The sequence below is a fragment of the Drosophila yakuba genome, chromosome 3L, assembly GCF_016746365.2.
Source record: "Drosophila yakuba strain Tai18E2 chromosome 3L, Prin_Dyak_Tai18E2_2.1, whole genome shotgun sequence".
In the NCBI taxonomy this organism is placed as follows: Eukaryota; Metazoa; Arthropoda; class Insecta; order Diptera; family Drosophilidae; genus Drosophila; species Drosophila yakuba.
The window spans coordinates 1,719,401-1,735,279 of NC_052529.2; the positions used below are offsets into that span (position 1 = coordinate 1,719,401).

Below are 15,879 nucleotides of genomic sequence, written 5' to 3' on the forward strand. Positions count from 1 at the left end.
GAAATGCATTTTTTAACATATTTGTATTATCATCTTTATTATCCTCGTTTCTCTCAAGATCGAATATGTGTATATGGAGATAACATAACGCTTTTCAGGGTAGATTTATAAATGGGTTAACGTTGACACAATCATAATGTTCCAATATTTGACCTACTTTTTAAAATGTTATCTAGAATCTAATATGAGTTTTATACAATTTTGGCCAAATGTTTCCTTCTTACAAAGCATCAGCATTAAATTTGGATAACAATTAATTACAAATATTGTACGGCATTCAAAATAGTCTATCAATGCCTAATGTGATCTTTATAAAATGTATTGTTTATGCACTCTAAAAATAAGTATCTTATTAAAAATATAAATACCATATACTTATGCTATTGATATCAATCTGTATATGCATGGGTTCGATTTAAAATTATTGCAACCTCCGTTTCGAGTTTGCCTCACAGGCACTCCGCGATTTTAACAGGAAGAGGTGTTATAGGTACTTAATTTAATATTATCTCACTTAGGGAGTTAAACGCGTATATGGTAAATCGAATGAGCATAATTGTTAGTACAATTTAAATCGAATGAAGAAGTCATTTACAAAAGTGAGGACCTTTGCTGGGTTGTAAAGCGCCCCTAAATAATAATTTACAATTGGTTGAGCTGACATGGCTTTGCTGCGCCAAAACACAAAAGGCGATAACATATCGAATGCAAGACAAATGCTACGCTACACAGAAATACATAACATCACGAACTGAAGTTCTAGGAAACAATTTAAACTAAAGTCGTTACGTACCAGTTGGGAAATTCTTGCCCTGCGACAAATAAAAAATATGACTTAAAATCTAGCCAGCGGGTGAAGTGACTGTTCCGGCTGTCTACTTGCGAAATTCCGGACTGGAACTCGGCGACGCCGTGGACACGTTGTCCAGGTTTGTGTTGGTATTGTCGAAGCTCTCGTGCTGCGGCTCCGGCTCCGTGGGCGGCAGCGGCTTGTTCAGCAGCACAGTCATGTTCTTCACGTTGCTGGGCTTCTCCTCGTCTTGGTTAATGTTGAGCATGGCGTCGTTCATGCGGTGGTAGTGCGGCTTCTGCGAGGTGCTGGGGCGCGAGTAGTCCAGGTGATCATACTCATCTAGCGTATAAAATCAGACAATTAGTTCATTGTTTCCTTTAATATGTCTTATAAACACTGGACATGAGAGAAGCGGAACAGAGCACTACAAGAAATGGTTCTTTAACACTGAACACTAGCTTACCCTCGGGAAACAAAATCTTGCTATAAATTTTCACTGATTCATGCCGTAATGTGTGCAAATGTGGAGTACATAGTTAGTTGTGAAGTTACTAAGCCTGAATATGTAAAAGTCTAGTGACATACCGGGATCCTTGTAGCCCTCCTTGTGTTTGATCTCGTCGTAGACATGCTCCTCCTTCAGGGATTCGTTGTACACAATCGGATTGGTCTGGTCCGCGTTCAAGTTCTTCGTTAGCAGGTCGTGGTTGTAGTTGATCGAGTAGCTACCTACTGTGGAGGCTATACATTATGAGACACTGACTCAAAAAGTTGTTCTTCAGAAAGCTTACCCCTGCCACAGGCATTGGAGTCATCGCCGTACTCCGTGCTCATCGTGCTCCTCTGGTCAAAGTTGTTCATTTTGGAACGCATGTTATTGGGCAGCAGACGCGTCTCCGCCTGCATGCCATACACGGGATTGTCGAAGTTGTGGTTGGGCGGCCAGCTTGGTGGATTAGTTTCATGTGTATAGTGCACATGGGCGATCTCCGTTTTCAGGTTGGAGACCCGTCGACGGTAGTAGAAGAATACGGCGAAGATTATGCAAGCAAACAAGGTCATCAGCACTAGCGTAAGAGCTACACTCGCCCGGCTCGCTGCTGATCAAAGTGGTAATGAATGAGTAAAGTAGATTAATGTATGTAATGTACCAACTTACAATCTTCGCTTTGGTCTGCAACACGTTGGGAGGCAATCAGATCTTCGCAGTTATCGCCGGTGTAGCCACTCCTGCACACACAGCCGTGGGCCGCATGGCACTGGAAGTTTTCCGATGGACAGGCGCATGTATTCATGCAGTGCTCGCCGTAGAATCCCTCCGGACACACCTCGTCACACCGGGTGCCCGTCCAGCCGGTCTCACAGATGCACACACCGTCGGCCTTGCGGCACACCTTGTGATGCACGCAGCGGCAGCGTTGGGCGCATCCTTGTCCGTACGTGTCGGTGGGGCAGGACACGTTGCAGTTGGCACCTGTCCACCCTGGCAGGCACTGGCACTGGCCGGTCACGTGGTTGCACTCGCCGCCGTGCTCGCAGTTGCACTTAAGCATGCAGCGGGGTCCGTAGAGTCCGGCCGGACAAGGGTGCTCGCAGGTGAGTCCTATGTAACCAGTGCGGCAGAGAACTCCACCTGTAATGTGATCGCAGCTCTTGTTGCCTACAAAAAAGTTAGTAGTGATGACTGTGTTACTTGGGCCTTATTATCTCAACCACAATATCCTACCGTGGAGGATCTCCGGGCAGCGTTCCTTGCATTCCATGCCGTAGAACCCAGAAGGGCAAGGTTCCGCGCAGTCGGCACCAGTCCAACCGGGGGAGCAGATGCAGTTACCTGAGTCGGGGTCGCAGGAGGAGTTATTCAGGCATCTGCAAACTTTATCACAATTTTCACCATAGTAACCGCTCCGACAGTTGGTCTCGCAATGAACGCCTTGGGTTGTTCGATCGTTGGGCATCAGACAAGGACAACAAATACCAGGAACACAAAGGTGCAAAACCAGAAAAGCAAATTAAATTAAGGAAATGAAACGTGGGCATGCAAAATAGATTCGAAAATGAAAGTAATGAGTTCAGTGTGCAGTAATTAGGTTACAGGATGCTACTGATTAACGTGTTATAGGCAAATCCTTTCATAGACATTCTGTATTACAAAATTAAAAGGATTCGACTGAAAATTGTATTGCCTAATTCAACTGTTTATGCAAGATTCTTTTGGTAAGAAACAAGGTTGCTAAACTACCATAAAGATGCGTTAGCAAATCATGCGAGCTTCACAGTTTAGAAGGTTGTATCTGAAGTATTCACAAAAGAATGGGCCTAACCCTAACCTAGTTTAACTATCAATCACGGCTTTATCCTATGATTTCAGATCTCAGTGATCTATGAAATGAGGTGAGTTCAATGAGGTAGGTATATAGAAATCCCGCTAGTACCTCCCCAATCCTGCTTGCACACGCATCTTCCGTTGGTGGAGTCGCAGGCCAGGCTGTTGTTGAAGTCGCACTGGCATTTCTGGGCGCACTCGTGTCCGAATTTACCGGTGTCGCACTTCCGCTCGCACCGCTCGCCCGTCCAGCCGGCGGCACAGGTGCAGCTTCCGTTCTGCGGATTGCAGGCGGCGTTGTTCTGGCAGTCGCACACCTTGGCGCAGTCCTGTCCGAAGTGGTTCAGATCACACGGCCGGTCGCACTTGATGTTCTTCCATCCCGCCGTGCACAAGCACTGGCCCGTCTCCGGCTCGCACTTGGCTCCGTTCTGGCAGTCGCAGCGCAGGGCGCAGTCCTGACCAAATGTGCCCGGCTCACAGCTCTCCTCGCAGGTGGGTCCGCGCCAGCCCGGCGCACACAGGCACGTACCATTGACCGGCGAGCACTTGGCTCCGTTCTTGCAGTTGCAGGTCAGCTCGCAATTGGGACCGTAGCGCAGGAATGTGCAGGGCCTTGTGCACTGAGCACTGCTCCACCCGATGCTGCACTGGCACTTGCCCGTGTCCGGGTGACACAGGTCCGTGTGCTCCATGTCACACTCGCAGGTGTGGTTACAGTCCACTCCGTACTTGTCCGCCTCGCAGATCCGCTCAGCGCACTTGGCACCCGTCCAGCCAGGATTGCAGATGCACGTTCCGTTGGCCCGATCGCACATGGCATCGTTGGCGCAGTCGCAGGTCATGCTGCAGTTGAATCCGTACGTGTTCAGCTGGCACTCGTCGAAGCAGCGTTCCCCGCGATATCCGGGCGGACACTCGCACTTGCCGGTGATGTGGTGGCAGGGCGCTCCCTTGTAGCACTCGCAGCTCTCTTGGCATCCCGCGCCGTAGCTGCCCACCGGGCACTTGTTCGCACACACGTCGCCCGTCCAGCCCGGATTGCACATGCAAGCCCCGGTCTCCGGCTGGCACTTTCCGTCGTTCTGGCAGGGACAGTCCTGTTGGCACTGGGCGCCATGCTTCCCGTCCGGACAGCGCATATCGCATCTAGTTGGAGCGGAGGATTAGTATGGGTTTTGCGTTGGAGCAGGAGTAAAATGAACCGCAGGATGCAACGGCTTGAAATCACAGCCACGATAAGTATGCGTTGCATTCTACGTTTCATTTTGCCTGATCCTCCACTTACAGGGGACCCGTGAAACCAGGCGCACACTGGCATTCGCCGGACACGTGGTGGCACTTGCCGCCGTTCTCGCATCGGCACTTCTCGAAACAGTTGGCCCCGAAGAAGCCCTCGGGACAGGTGTCCGCACAGCGGGCTCCGGTGTAGCCCTTGGCGCACTCGCAGTCGCCTGAAAAGGGCTCACATACCGCGTTGTTCAGGCAGTCGCACTGCATCGAGCAGTTCCGGCCGTACCAGCCGGGTGGACAATCTAGCGAAGGGTGACACAAACTTGGTTAGCTGCGGTTACGGATCACAGGGTACGGGTTCGACAGTTAGTTGCTGTTTGTTTTCTTGCTTTTGCCTTTTGCTTGCTAGCCACGAGAAACCCAGGAGCCGGACGAAGTTCCGCTCCCGGATGCTCCCGCTTTGGTGGAGGGAATTAGTGACCGAAAGCCTGCTTGCACCTGGATAACTGAGCCGGAGTGAGCTGCATGGTTGTGTGAGACAGTGGAGTGTAGGTGTGGGTGGTCGGGGTTAGATTTGGAGACATGGTGGCAAATTAAAAGGACAAACCAACAAAAGCTACAAAGCAACATAAAGCTGAAGTACAACTACAGAGACACTACGTGCAGATCTTTGGTAGTCCAAAGAAGGAATGCCCTTGCAGAGGCCATTAACTACTTATACTATTTTAATATTCTGGTTTTTAATAGGTTAATCATTCTGGTTTTTAATAGGTTAATCATTGTCTTTTTGTCGATTGTTAAAACATTCAATTTGGATGAGAATACAAATGTCTGCGAACAGATTAGTAATCCATTCGCCTTTCCTTCATGAAGTAGGAGTGCCTGTTGCTCGGCCCCGGCAGCAAAACGTGGGCTCGGAACTCCTCCATGTTGAATTCGTTGGGTTTGTAGACAAAGGGCTCCTTGATCACCGACACTGAACTCTCTTTTTTCACTAGCTCTTCGACGGGAGAGTCGTCCTTGGTCACTTTTTTCGTGATGCCAAGCATCTGCCAAATATCGTACTCCGACTCCTCCGCCACCAGCGACTGTGCCGGGAGACTACGGACACTTGGCGTCGGAGTCGGGCAGTACGGCAAGCACTCCTTCTTCTTCGCCATATCATTCTCTACCTTCTGCACCATCGGATGCTTCAGCGTCTTGGCAAACTCCAACACATCGGCGATGCTGGGGAAGCGCTTCGTATCCGTGACGAAGCTGTTTTCGCCATAGATATTCCGCCTGACTGCCACGTTTGCCTCAAACTCTTCTTTCTCGTCCAAGTCGCAGTCCCGACAGTCAAATTGGGTAACATTCTTGTTAACGGCCAGGGCACATATAAGTTTTATGCCCAGCTTCGACCCTAAAGGAATGGCCACCATTTTCAGCCGACGAAGCGGTTCGTGATGCCGCAGAAGATAGCCTATTTGGTCCACAACTGTCCGAGGATTCGCCTCGATACCGGACACATCAAGCTCCTCCACGTGCTCGGTGTCCTTGATGCCGTTGCACAAGATGGACAGAGAGTCCCCGCTCAACTTGTTGTGGGCCAAACCCAAATACTCCAGTCTGGAGAGATTCGATCGCTGCAGTGCCGCTCCGATGGCCGACATGGCGCGCGTATCCAGTCGATTGTACTCCAGCTCTAGGGACTTTAGCATGCCAAGCCGCTCCACCAGAGTTCCCAACTCGGGGCCACAGTCGTCAGTCATCTGGTTGTACCCAAAGTCCACCACCTCCAGCAAGGGCAACGTGCGCAGCGCTCGGCACACGGTATATAGCTTGAAGGTACTCAGTCGGCTGTTTCGAAACCGGAAGACCTGCAGCTGCTGCAATGCCACCAATCCTCTAGCCAGACGAATCATGTCCTTGATCGAAAAGAGCGCATTCCGCTCGTGGTACTTCCTACCCAAAGCCGGACCGAGGAACTCCAAGTTCAGCGATACCAGGTTGACAAAGTGGCGTAGAAAGCTGAGATCGATGTGGGTGCAGTCCTCTTCCGGATATTTCACTTGTTTTAGATGCGCCAGATACCTCTGCTTGTTGCGTTTGTCCAAGACCCTGTCATCGCCATCGTCCGGTTCCGGCTCTACGCGGATATCGAAGGCTCCCTTTATTCGCTGCCTTCGCTTCTTTTTCTTTTTGGGTTCTGGCTCCTTGGGCTTCCGCATCGCGGAACGACGTCGCCTGCGCTCCTCGTGCTCCGCATCCCTGGCAGCCTTTAGATCCCGCAATCGTTGGCGGGCGACGTTCCGTTCATGTCGACGTTTGCGACGCTCGTTGTCGGAGTCATCTTCATCGCCGGAAAAGCTTATCTTAAATGATGTGTTGAATCCAATAGCTTTTTTCTCTGCACGCGTGGTGGAACCTGCCTCATCTTCTTCTTCCTCTCCCTCCTCCTCACCGTCTTCGGGTGTCATTGGCTCGTCACTGGAAATTTCCATGCTACCAGACTCCTCGGAGGTTATATCCGGCTCCAAATCGTCTTCCTCACGTTCTGCTTTCCGGAAGGCATACTCCGACGGCGGCTGCAGGTGCCGAATGTCCATGGAGCGCACGTGATCCTTTATCAGCGCGGCTAGTTCGGTCATCTCTTGCTCTGGCCAAAGGGCAGCCGGACAGGCCTCCACCAGCTCCACGTACTTCAGGCTCAGTCCCTTGCCGCGCCAGTCGTAATCCTGCAAACTCTTCAGTGCAAGGCACGTCTCGGAACTCTTAGCTAGGACTACCCGCCTCCAGAAGCTGGCGTCCTCCACGAAGTAGCACTCGCGCAGGGGCACTTCCACATCGAGTGAGTCGTAGTGGACGCGCATCTTTTGCGGATCTTGGCGCACGGCGTCGGGCACGTCGGCATTGCCACGTTTAGCCATCTGTCGGACGCACAGATCCGCCAAAGTGGGCACTTGGTCGGCATCATTAAACGCCTCTGCGTAGGTTTCTCGATTGCGCTCCGAGAGTAAATTCCGATTGGCGGTCAGGGGCGGCTTGTAAAGCTCATACACGGCCAGCAGGACCGGATCATTCGGTATACTCAAGCTGTTGATGTTTGGCGGCGGCAAGTAATCTGTGTCCTCTTCCTCCATCCTACGTTCCAAGATGTCAGTGTTAGCGGTGAATTTCTTTTTATGGTTTTTATATTTTTACTTTTTTTTTGTATGAAGTATTTGTTTGACTTTTAATGTGTTGTCATATTGGTAGATTATTTTTGATTTAGTTAGATCATTGATAACGAAATAAATTTCTTGTTCTTTTTGTACGGGTGAGCTCATAATTCTGATCTGTACGGTCGGTGGCAAAATTTGTATAATATGTATGTAAGTTTCTGATTCTAATTATCATTTTTCAGTAGTCTGCAAATACTTTTAGAAATAAAACCTACAGTCGAGCAACAGAACAAGACAGCCTACAGTAAATTTGTAATCTTTGCAAGGGCATTTAGAACGACAAAGCTTCAAAGCTGCTTATGTGATTAAACAAGCTCTTATCTACGGGGTTCGGCTCATCACAGGCAGTCCGGGAATATCTTAAAGTTGCAGTTTAAAAAAATATAAAAACCCCGGATTGTCGGATGAGCCGCACCCTAGGAACACCCAAGGCGATTCATTGTACAAATTCCGTAGAGAACACAAAACACTTAGGGGCAAGAAACGAATAGCTTAAGGAGTCAACGAACTTATATCGCAGGCGGGTCCTCCGTAACCATGATCGCACTTGCACTTCTCCGGGGAGATGCATCTTCCGTGCTGGCAGGGTTCCGAGCAGTGCGGCACGCATTCTCCTGCGCTTGCGATGTAGCCATCTAAAAGGGGTTAACAGAGGTAAGATGTAAAGTAAAGTCAAACATCCAGAAATGCCCAACTCACCACAACAATCCCTTACAATGCGATTCTTCGCAATCGTCTTGGTTTTATTGACCACACGGTGCTTAATGCGATAGGTGGAGCACCTTGGCGGGAATGTGACGCACCAGGTGGAGCCGCGCTCCTGGTACGATTGCAGTTCTGTGTAGACAACGTCTACGTTATACCTAAAGGTAGAAGTACTCATTAGTTTAGTTGATTTGTCGTGATCAGGGACCAGCTTACAGTTCTCTCCTTTTGCAGATATTGGGTCCATCCAGATCTTTAAGATCCGCCTGAGCCAGTACCAGCTGGGCCAGGCAGGCGATGAGGATAACCCGCAACATGGTGGCAGTGGTTTCCAGGACCTGGAATGAGTTTCTTCTACTGATGCAGCTTCACAGGCGAATTACATTGAACTGATAATCGCAGTCAGTTTTCACTATGGGATGACTCAAGTCGCGATTAAACCAAAGGCAACTGCAAGAACAAAGAGAGAATGAATTTAGTGAAATCAGGCATTCTTTGTATGATATTATATATTAATGTATAGAGATGCATGTGTTTATCTAAATTAATAAGTACATATTTCTGAACTAGAGTTGAAGTGACCACCGGATCCAAGTGAGTTCTGAGTTTGTGACGTAAAGCTTTTCCGGGTCGTAGGCTCTCGTTCAAGCGAGTCCAGTCTAAATGTAGAAAATTTCCAACACAGCCAGAAATTGAAAGCTGCTCAATAAGTAACTGGGAACAAATATCCCCAGAGGGGACAGTAACCTAATTATTCTAAAACTCAAGAACCCAACAGAAGAGGATGCACAAGCAACATTTGCCCTTCAATGGCGGCCCGGGAGGATTCGGAGCCAGCGCCTTCAACTTCAATGCCCCGCAGTTCGGCGAAGGCGCTGGTTTCGCCGAGGGTCTCAACGGGATGCCGTTTCTGGGTAAGACGCCCACCAAACCGCTGATGCGCTCCATTAGCCGCAAGCGCTTGCTGGTCGATGGGGCTGGTCTAGACTCGCTGCCGCCACCTCTTCCTGCGATGTCCCAGCACATCCTGAGTGGCGGCGGAGTGGGACGTGGCCAACGCTTCCCAGTACCGCCCATCTCCACTTACTATGGCCACTACGAGGGCGACCATTCAACGTCATCGATGTCCAAGCTAAAGAACACCTCCGCACCGGAAAACTCGGATGAGACTCAATGGCATGAGAAAAATACACCGGCTCAAGCCACCGACTTGACTTCGGAAACCGACTCCGAGAGTGACCTATGCAGCAAGCAGAACGGCTCAGAGTTGCCGGAATCCCGCTGGCGGCGTGCCTTCGGCTACATAATGGACACTCAGCCGGAGCAGCGGCGCCAACGCCTGCAGGTGATGATCAAGCGCTGTGGACAGTCGGCCATCGCCAAGCATCTGCTGGTGCTGCTGCAACTGCTGGCCCTGGTGGCGGTTGTGGGTTTCCGCCAGGTCACCCGATTCGGATGGCTCTGCGGCGGCGTTCGCTATCCCATGGGTTGCGCCAAATTCCAGTTGCGCAGCTACCTGCGCCAGATGCTATGGCGCCTGGCCAATGCCAAGGGCAATGACACCTTGCTCTTTCTCATCGTGGTGCTGGTGACGCCCTGGCTATTCCTCCTCAGCCTGGTGGGCTTCGCCATATCCTTCGTCTTTTCCATGAGAACCGGCGTGGCGGAGGGAGTTCGTCAGCTGCGCCGACGCGCATTTTAACCCATTGGTGGGCAAGGAGCAGCGCCCAGAAGCTCAGCACCCCAAGCCATCAGACAGACTTCACACAAGGACACTAGAGCAGCGCATTCCACAAAATCACACCTGACACATCGCAAGAAGAAACCACCTGAACATAAACTATATTTTGTGTTGCAGCAACAAAATAAAAAAAAAGAAACGTATTGGTTTTTTTTAGGGATCAGCCTGGGTTTATAATATATAAAAATTTTCATTCTGGAAGATTGCAATCTGTTCAAAATGTGTTATATATCTGCCCATCTTTTGATGTGTGAACTGATTATTAGATATAAAATGTATATATTTGTTTACAACTTAATCCGCTCGCCACTCATCAATTCCATTTGTTGTGTATATTTTTTTGCCATTTTTTCTGCACGATAAATATGGATGTGAACAAATCAAAACGAAAACATTTCCGTCGCTCATGGGGCAGAACCACAGATTGAGGGCCATTGTTGGTCATGCTCTCTGTAATTTCACTTTCAATTGCATCCCGCCAGCTAAGAGCCCCATTTATAGTATATTATATGATTCACTGGCCACTGACAGTCACATCCAAGTTCCACGGCATATAAAAAGCGGGCAGTAAATCGGGAAAACCCAGGAGACCCTCCTCCAGTTTCCATTCAATGCCCCAGGGCATACTTCCTAAGTATCCAGAGGTCGCCTATGTGATTTCTCGAATTTCAACCCAACATTGGGGTAAAAGATATTGAGAACTTGTCCATAAATTGTGTCAAGTCTACGTGTGAACTGGGCCAAGTAATGTGCGAGCGTGGTTTACAATTACCAGTGACCCAACAAGAATGGATTGCATAAACATGGATCGCTATCTGTAAAATTACCCAGGCCGAACCACTTGCAATTAATGCCACAACAGTTTTTCAGGAAATAAAGATCCACTTTTAATACCAAACATTAGGTTCACATTCGTATAATATTTATGAAAGCCGCGGACAAAAGAGAGCTCTTTCTTTCACTACTTGGTTATTAGGAACTGACATGAAGCACGGGCCAGCTATGTCTGGTCAGTTGGAAAGTACCTACAATTAACGTGGGGATTGTCGTGATCCACAATCTGTGTTTATATTGCAAAGATAATTGCCGGCTTCATTTCTAGCCAGCGAGAAATCTGATTCACTTAATCGCACGGCAGGTGCTCCCCTAACTCATCAACCCAATTGTCAAGGCCGCCATTAGCCAGAAATCGCGTGATGAACTGCCGAAAGTATTCAAGTGGCGCCAAATCTATTACAGCCGAGAAATTGTTTGAAACGGAGTGTTTGTAGAACGATAATGTTTTAGAGACATTCGGGAATGAATTCGTCGTTTAGATACTACCTCCCGAAGTAGTACGATAACAAAAATCTTTGGCGATAAAACTTAAAGTAGACAGAGATAAACACTTAGCAACCCCTCGACTTTGCTCACGAGATTACAAGTGATAACGCCGGGCGATAAGAACAACCCAGGCATTCACCCTTCATCCCAACAGCGACTCGGTTCACTGAAATTTGTATGTACAAACGAGGTATGTACGATGTAGGTGACTAATTCAGTCTCTCTATAAATATACAAATCCACGGAACGGAAGGTGCGTAATCGTGTCATGGACAAAGACTAATAGAATAATCCCAAACTATCTCGTAACATCATAAAATTTACCATGGACAACGAATCGTGCGAATTTGCTGGCCGTTTGAGTGATATATATTTAAGCCATTAAGTCCGCTAGGAATGAATAGAAAGATTAGTAAGTCTACAAGATTTTTAAAACAAAGTGTAAACCTTTGGAATCAAAAATGTTAACCGTAAGCTAGGGTGCTACATTAACCCATCGCCATTAGTTTTCTTTTTGCCACTTAGGAAGCAAATAAACTTGTATCTTCCCTGCCGCATAAATCATATTAAAACGCGAAAGGCACTCTTATTATGTGGACTGCCACGAGAAAACAAGTTTACATTCGCAATTTACTTATTTGTTTACACGTCTGATTGCTGTTTTAATGAGCTAAATGAAAATGTCGTGGATGAGTCACCTTAGGTTAAACAATGCTAGCCTATAGTCTATAAACTATATGGATTTGTTAGTTGAATAATAGGCGAGTGTGCGAGATTTTTCAATGGAAAACGTGTTCGGCACAGTTTGTTTTATTGAGTATCGAATCCATTCACCATTCATAGATGCCGCATGAACAGCATGTGTTTTGATGCTGAGTCACTCGGATCCCATTCAGAAAAATCTGGTCAGAACTTCGGGTCAACCTACCCCCCAACTCGCCGGTTTGTATTTCCGCCCTTACCCAACGTGTGTGTAATTGTGGCACACCTCAAGTTTGCTGCAAACATTTATCTGGCTCTTATCTGTGCGCAGTATTGGACAAACATAAACCCGATGAGACGTACTGATTGTGATTCTTAATCGCAAAGGGCTGGCTAAGAGTTGTGCAAGTTCCAAATAAGGGTCATAAAATGTTAGCACTTGTATTAGAACCTTGGCAAATAAGTTAGGAGCCCATTTCCGCTGACACTCTGTCTACGTGCCCAGGGGTCTTTCAAGTGTTTGGAAGGTATAGGTACTTATATATGACTAATTCCTTCAATTTCGATGAAGGCGACGAAAGAAACTACATTCAAGTGGATCGTGCAAACTAAAAACTGCGGAAAACATTGGATTGAGGAAAAAGCTTTGTTGATCAGAAATCAATGAGATTCATCAATTTCTTGCAGTTAGAATGATATTTAACGTAAGAGAAAATGTAAATCGACTTGAAAGCAATTCCTATTTCCGTACCATCCATACTTAAAAAACTGATCTAAGAATAGGTAATACATTCCTTAAGTTGTGTGTATATTTTTAATTCAATTGCCTATGTAACTGCAAACTACGTAATTAGACATCTGGATTCCGTTTGGGTTTTTATAATCTTATGCATAAGGAGGGAAAATGAGCCAGATATTCTCCAACTTTAAGTACTGCGCACTTGATAGAGACTAAACAAAGATTGTCGCTTCCCGCTCCATAAAAACAGAAACATTCTACATACTATATGAAAGGGGCCTTCACTTGAGCTGTACTTTGGATAGCGAAATCAAAGTCGAATTTACTGAATCCACATCTCAAATAACCGCAACGCATATGTTTTACGTTCAGTTGGCAATTTAACGCCTTGTCCAGCCGATAAAACACATTTGCCATAAACAATTGTACCAATAACAAACGTTTTCAATGGCAAGAAATTGATTTGGTATGAAAACAAGATGTTCTGCGTTGCAATTTTACAAAAATATTCTAGGGACTTACATTCGTTTTCTACGTTAATACTAGGCCAATCAAGACATTCAGTGAACAGCCTAATGAAAGCAAAGAGACAATAAGTTCCGTAGAAGATTTTGGGATGGCAGTTAGCTGTCATAATGAAGTATATAGGCTATTTATATATAAACACGTCAGTCGCAGAGACAGTGATTTCAGCTGTTTCGCATTCATTTCACAGGTGAGCCCACACTCAACACCTCAGTTTGTATTGGCCAATTAGCGGGCGAAGCTCCGATTTCTAACCCGAATTCGGAAAGAGCCAAAAGCTCCACGGTTGATTCAGAGAATAGAACGGATTGCAGCTGAAAATCAAGAAAACATATGTATAATATTCTAGTGGAAAGGCACCCACACCTTGCAATGCAGACAAACGAGCAAGAATTTAGCATATTCATCATCAGCAAAAGCAAAAGCAAACTGCACTCGCAACAATACGGAGAAAGCAAAGGAAAATGTTGGATAATGCAATCCCAAAGCAAAAAGATAGACAACAGAGACTGTCGTAATCATAAGGGGAAAACGAACATCCAGGGCGATGGGCTGCTCTTTAACCACTGCCATTGGACAAGAAACCCCACGAGGTTTCATCCCAGCCACTCCCTGCCACTTCACCCAGCATTATCAATAAAGCTGAGTAATCATGGCGGCGACAAAGCCAGGCTCCATAAAGGAACCTGAACACGCATTTTAACATGCACGGTATGGTATGATAGATATGATATGATACGATATGATATGAGGGTGGGGAGAGTACACCTCTTAGTGCCGTTTCAGCTTTTAATTTTGCAATGGCTCGTGGGGACTTTTCGCTGTGCATTGCATTTTGAAGCTCAAGTCCTAAGCAGTCGTCATTGTTCATTAAATCACGTATGACAATAAAAATCAAGTTCCATTGTCAGTGTCAGAAATATAAGGCTGAGCTGCAAATCGCCTCGTTAAGGAAACTGTGGGAAAATTAAAAATGCTTCTTTTGGGAAAATATGATCGCATTTTATTTCATATTAATTTAATAAATTCTTTACAAGCCTATTATTGCATTTGATATTGCGCGAAAGAGGTTCGAAAATTTCTAAATCTTAATTTGTGGGTTTAAAATAATAATTGTAAATATAAAATATGCAATATAGGAAATGATTTTATGGTAGATCATTCAAATTGATTCGAACTATTTATATGCATTCATACATATGCATAGCAAATGGACAGCCATTGGATTCCTCTGGCGGCAGCGGAGTAGTGAAAACCCAAAACGTACAGAACCATTAGTTTGCCTTACAGATGCTCGACTGTATTTCATTGTGGATCTCATCTGGAAAGAATTGCAGCTGTGTGCGTTGGTTAGGCTATTCGGATATGTGTGTGTTTATGCTGGCTGAGTTTTCATTTGATCCGCTGCGTCGTTGTTGTTGTTGTTGTTGTTTCTACTCTGACAGCTGGAAGCTTCCGCAGCAATCTGGAAACTGGAAAGAATCCAGAAGATGCGGGCTTCCAGGAAGAGAGGTAGGGCGCAGGGGGTCGATGAAAGAGAATTTCGCCAATTTGTTGAGATTGCCCCGCATGACAGATAAAAAGATACATGCATGAGATACAAAGAAGAAGAAGACGAAAGCGCAAAACCAAAGCAAAAGAAAGGCCATTAAATTGTGCGAAAGAGAAACCAAAACAGGTTTAACTGTTCTTGGTGTGCGCCAATAAAAGCGCTAATTGACACGCACACAAGTGCACTACTGCGGCCATAAACAAACCGCTGGAAAGGGAAAGAGAGGAGCAAGGGAAAGAGAGCGGACAAAGCTAACTGGAACTTCCGTAAATCCAGGGAAAAATGACACATTTTACGAAAGAAAACTCTTATTCTTAACACGATAACAAAGACTAAAGACTGATATAAAACTGCCATGATTGGGGTTAAAACTCACCTTGGCAAGAAGTACGGCGTAAACTGGTTTCGGTTCTCACTCAAAACAAACCAAGAATGCACTCGCAATTGAATTCCACTCAATTTAAAATTACACGTTTACGAAATTCTGGCCACTAAAATCTGGAGAGGATTTGTATTTTTAAATGCTTACAACACCTTACACATGTATAGCCATATATGTATGTATATTTGCTAATGTTTTTACTTTCTCAACATCCACAAAACTCGTTTTCGTTGTCGCGACTCTATATTTTGGCACACTACTCGCAACTAAGCTGATATAGCAATTAAAATTCAACCTCTTTGAATAAAAACAATTATTTTTCGTGCACTCCACCAGCGACAAGAACAAAAACAACGAACGCGACGCACAACAACGCAATTCTTTATGCACTTAAGTATTTTCGTCGCTCAATTGGAGCTCATTTCGTTTTCGCAAGCACCGCAATTACTGTTTACTTTATTTTATATTTGCGTACGCACACAACCGCACGGAGCAGGAATTTATTTCATTTATTTAAAATTGAGCAAAAGCGGACAACCAATTCAGTTAGCTGCACTCGCCAGTGTGACCGTTGCGCGAGTGTTGGATAAGCTAGTGGTGTGGCCTTAACACAGCCCCCGTGAAATACCGGCAGTGAACAGTCACTGTTCCCACT

The 15,879-nt window shown here is 46.4% G+C and overlaps 3 protein-coding genes across 12 annotated transcripts; 1 reads left to right on the top strand and 2 right to left on the bottom strand.

Moving 5' to 3' along the window:
- Window positions 1–8: 8 nt before the first annotated feature.
- On the bottom strand, window positions 9–15,804 carry LOC6532432 (protein draper). 10 transcript variants are annotated; one of them, XM_039374609.1, is made up of 12 exons: window positions 15,219–15,804; window positions 8,477–8,710; window positions 8,255–8,418; window positions 8,065–8,190; window positions 4,408–4,654; window positions 3,229–4,268; window positions 2,520–2,726; window positions 1,953–2,453; window positions 1,585–1,893; window positions 1,379–1,522; window positions 1,257–1,289; window positions 9–1,132 (listed from the first exon to the last, which is right to left on the bottom strand). In XM_039374609.1, exons 2-12 carry the CDS (start codon window positions 8,575–8,577, stop codon window positions 876–878), a joined length of 3,129 nt encoding a protein of 1,042 aa, XP_039230543.1. In that variant the 5' UTR covers window positions 8,578–8,710; window positions 15,219–15,804; the 3' UTR covers window positions 9–875. The 10 variants fall into 10 exon arrangements, with proteins under 10 accessions (XP_039230543.1, XP_015049345.1, XP_002093179.2 ...); XM_015193859.3 differs by having other exon boundaries at window positions 1,379–1,525; XM_002093143.3 differs by having other exon boundaries at window positions 1,379–1,525; window positions 1,585–1,890; window positions 15,219–15,803.
- LOC6532433 lies at window positions 5,090–8,048 on the bottom strand. Its single transcript, XM_002093144.4, has one exon. The coding sequence runs from the start codon at window positions 7,472–7,474 to the stop codon at window positions 5,195–5,197; it is 2,280 nt and encodes a 759-aa protein (XP_002093180.1). The 5' UTR covers window positions 7,475–8,048; the 3' UTR covers window positions 5,090–5,194.
- LOC6532435 lies at window positions 8,874–10,144 on the top strand. Its single transcript, XM_002093146.4, has one exon. It carries the CDS (start codon window positions 9,045–9,047, stop codon window positions 9,960–9,962), a length of 918 nt encoding a protein of 305 aa, XP_002093182.1. The 5' UTR covers window positions 8,874–9,044; the 3' UTR covers window positions 9,963–10,144.
- Window positions 15,805–15,879: the final 75 nt, after the last annotated feature.

What these genes read in the sequence shown, in the direction of transcription:
- LOC6532433 (XM_002093144.4), bottom strand. Translation starts at nt 7,474, where the DNA reads ATGGAGGAAGAGGACACAGATTACTTGCCGCCGCCAAACATCAACAGC.
- LOC6532432 (XM_015193859.3), bottom strand. Translation starts at nt 8,577, where the DNA reads ATGTTGCGGGTTATCCTCATCGCCTGCCTGGCCCAGCTGGTACTGGCT. An exon ending in ATCTGCAAAAGGAGAGAACT is followed by an intron (nt 8,419 to 8,476) that starts GTAAGCTGGTCC and finishes TTCTACCTTTAG; the next exon opens with GTATAACGTAGACGTTGTCT. An exon ending in TGCAGACCAAAGCGAAGATT is followed by an intron (nt 1,894 to 1,952) that starts GTAAGTTGGTAC and finishes CACTTTGATCAG; the next exon opens with CAGCGAGCCGGGCGAGTGTA.
- LOC6532435 (XM_002093146.4), top strand. Translation starts at nt 9,045, where the DNA reads ATGCACAAGCAACATTTGCCCTTCAATGGCGGCCCGGGAGGATTCGGA.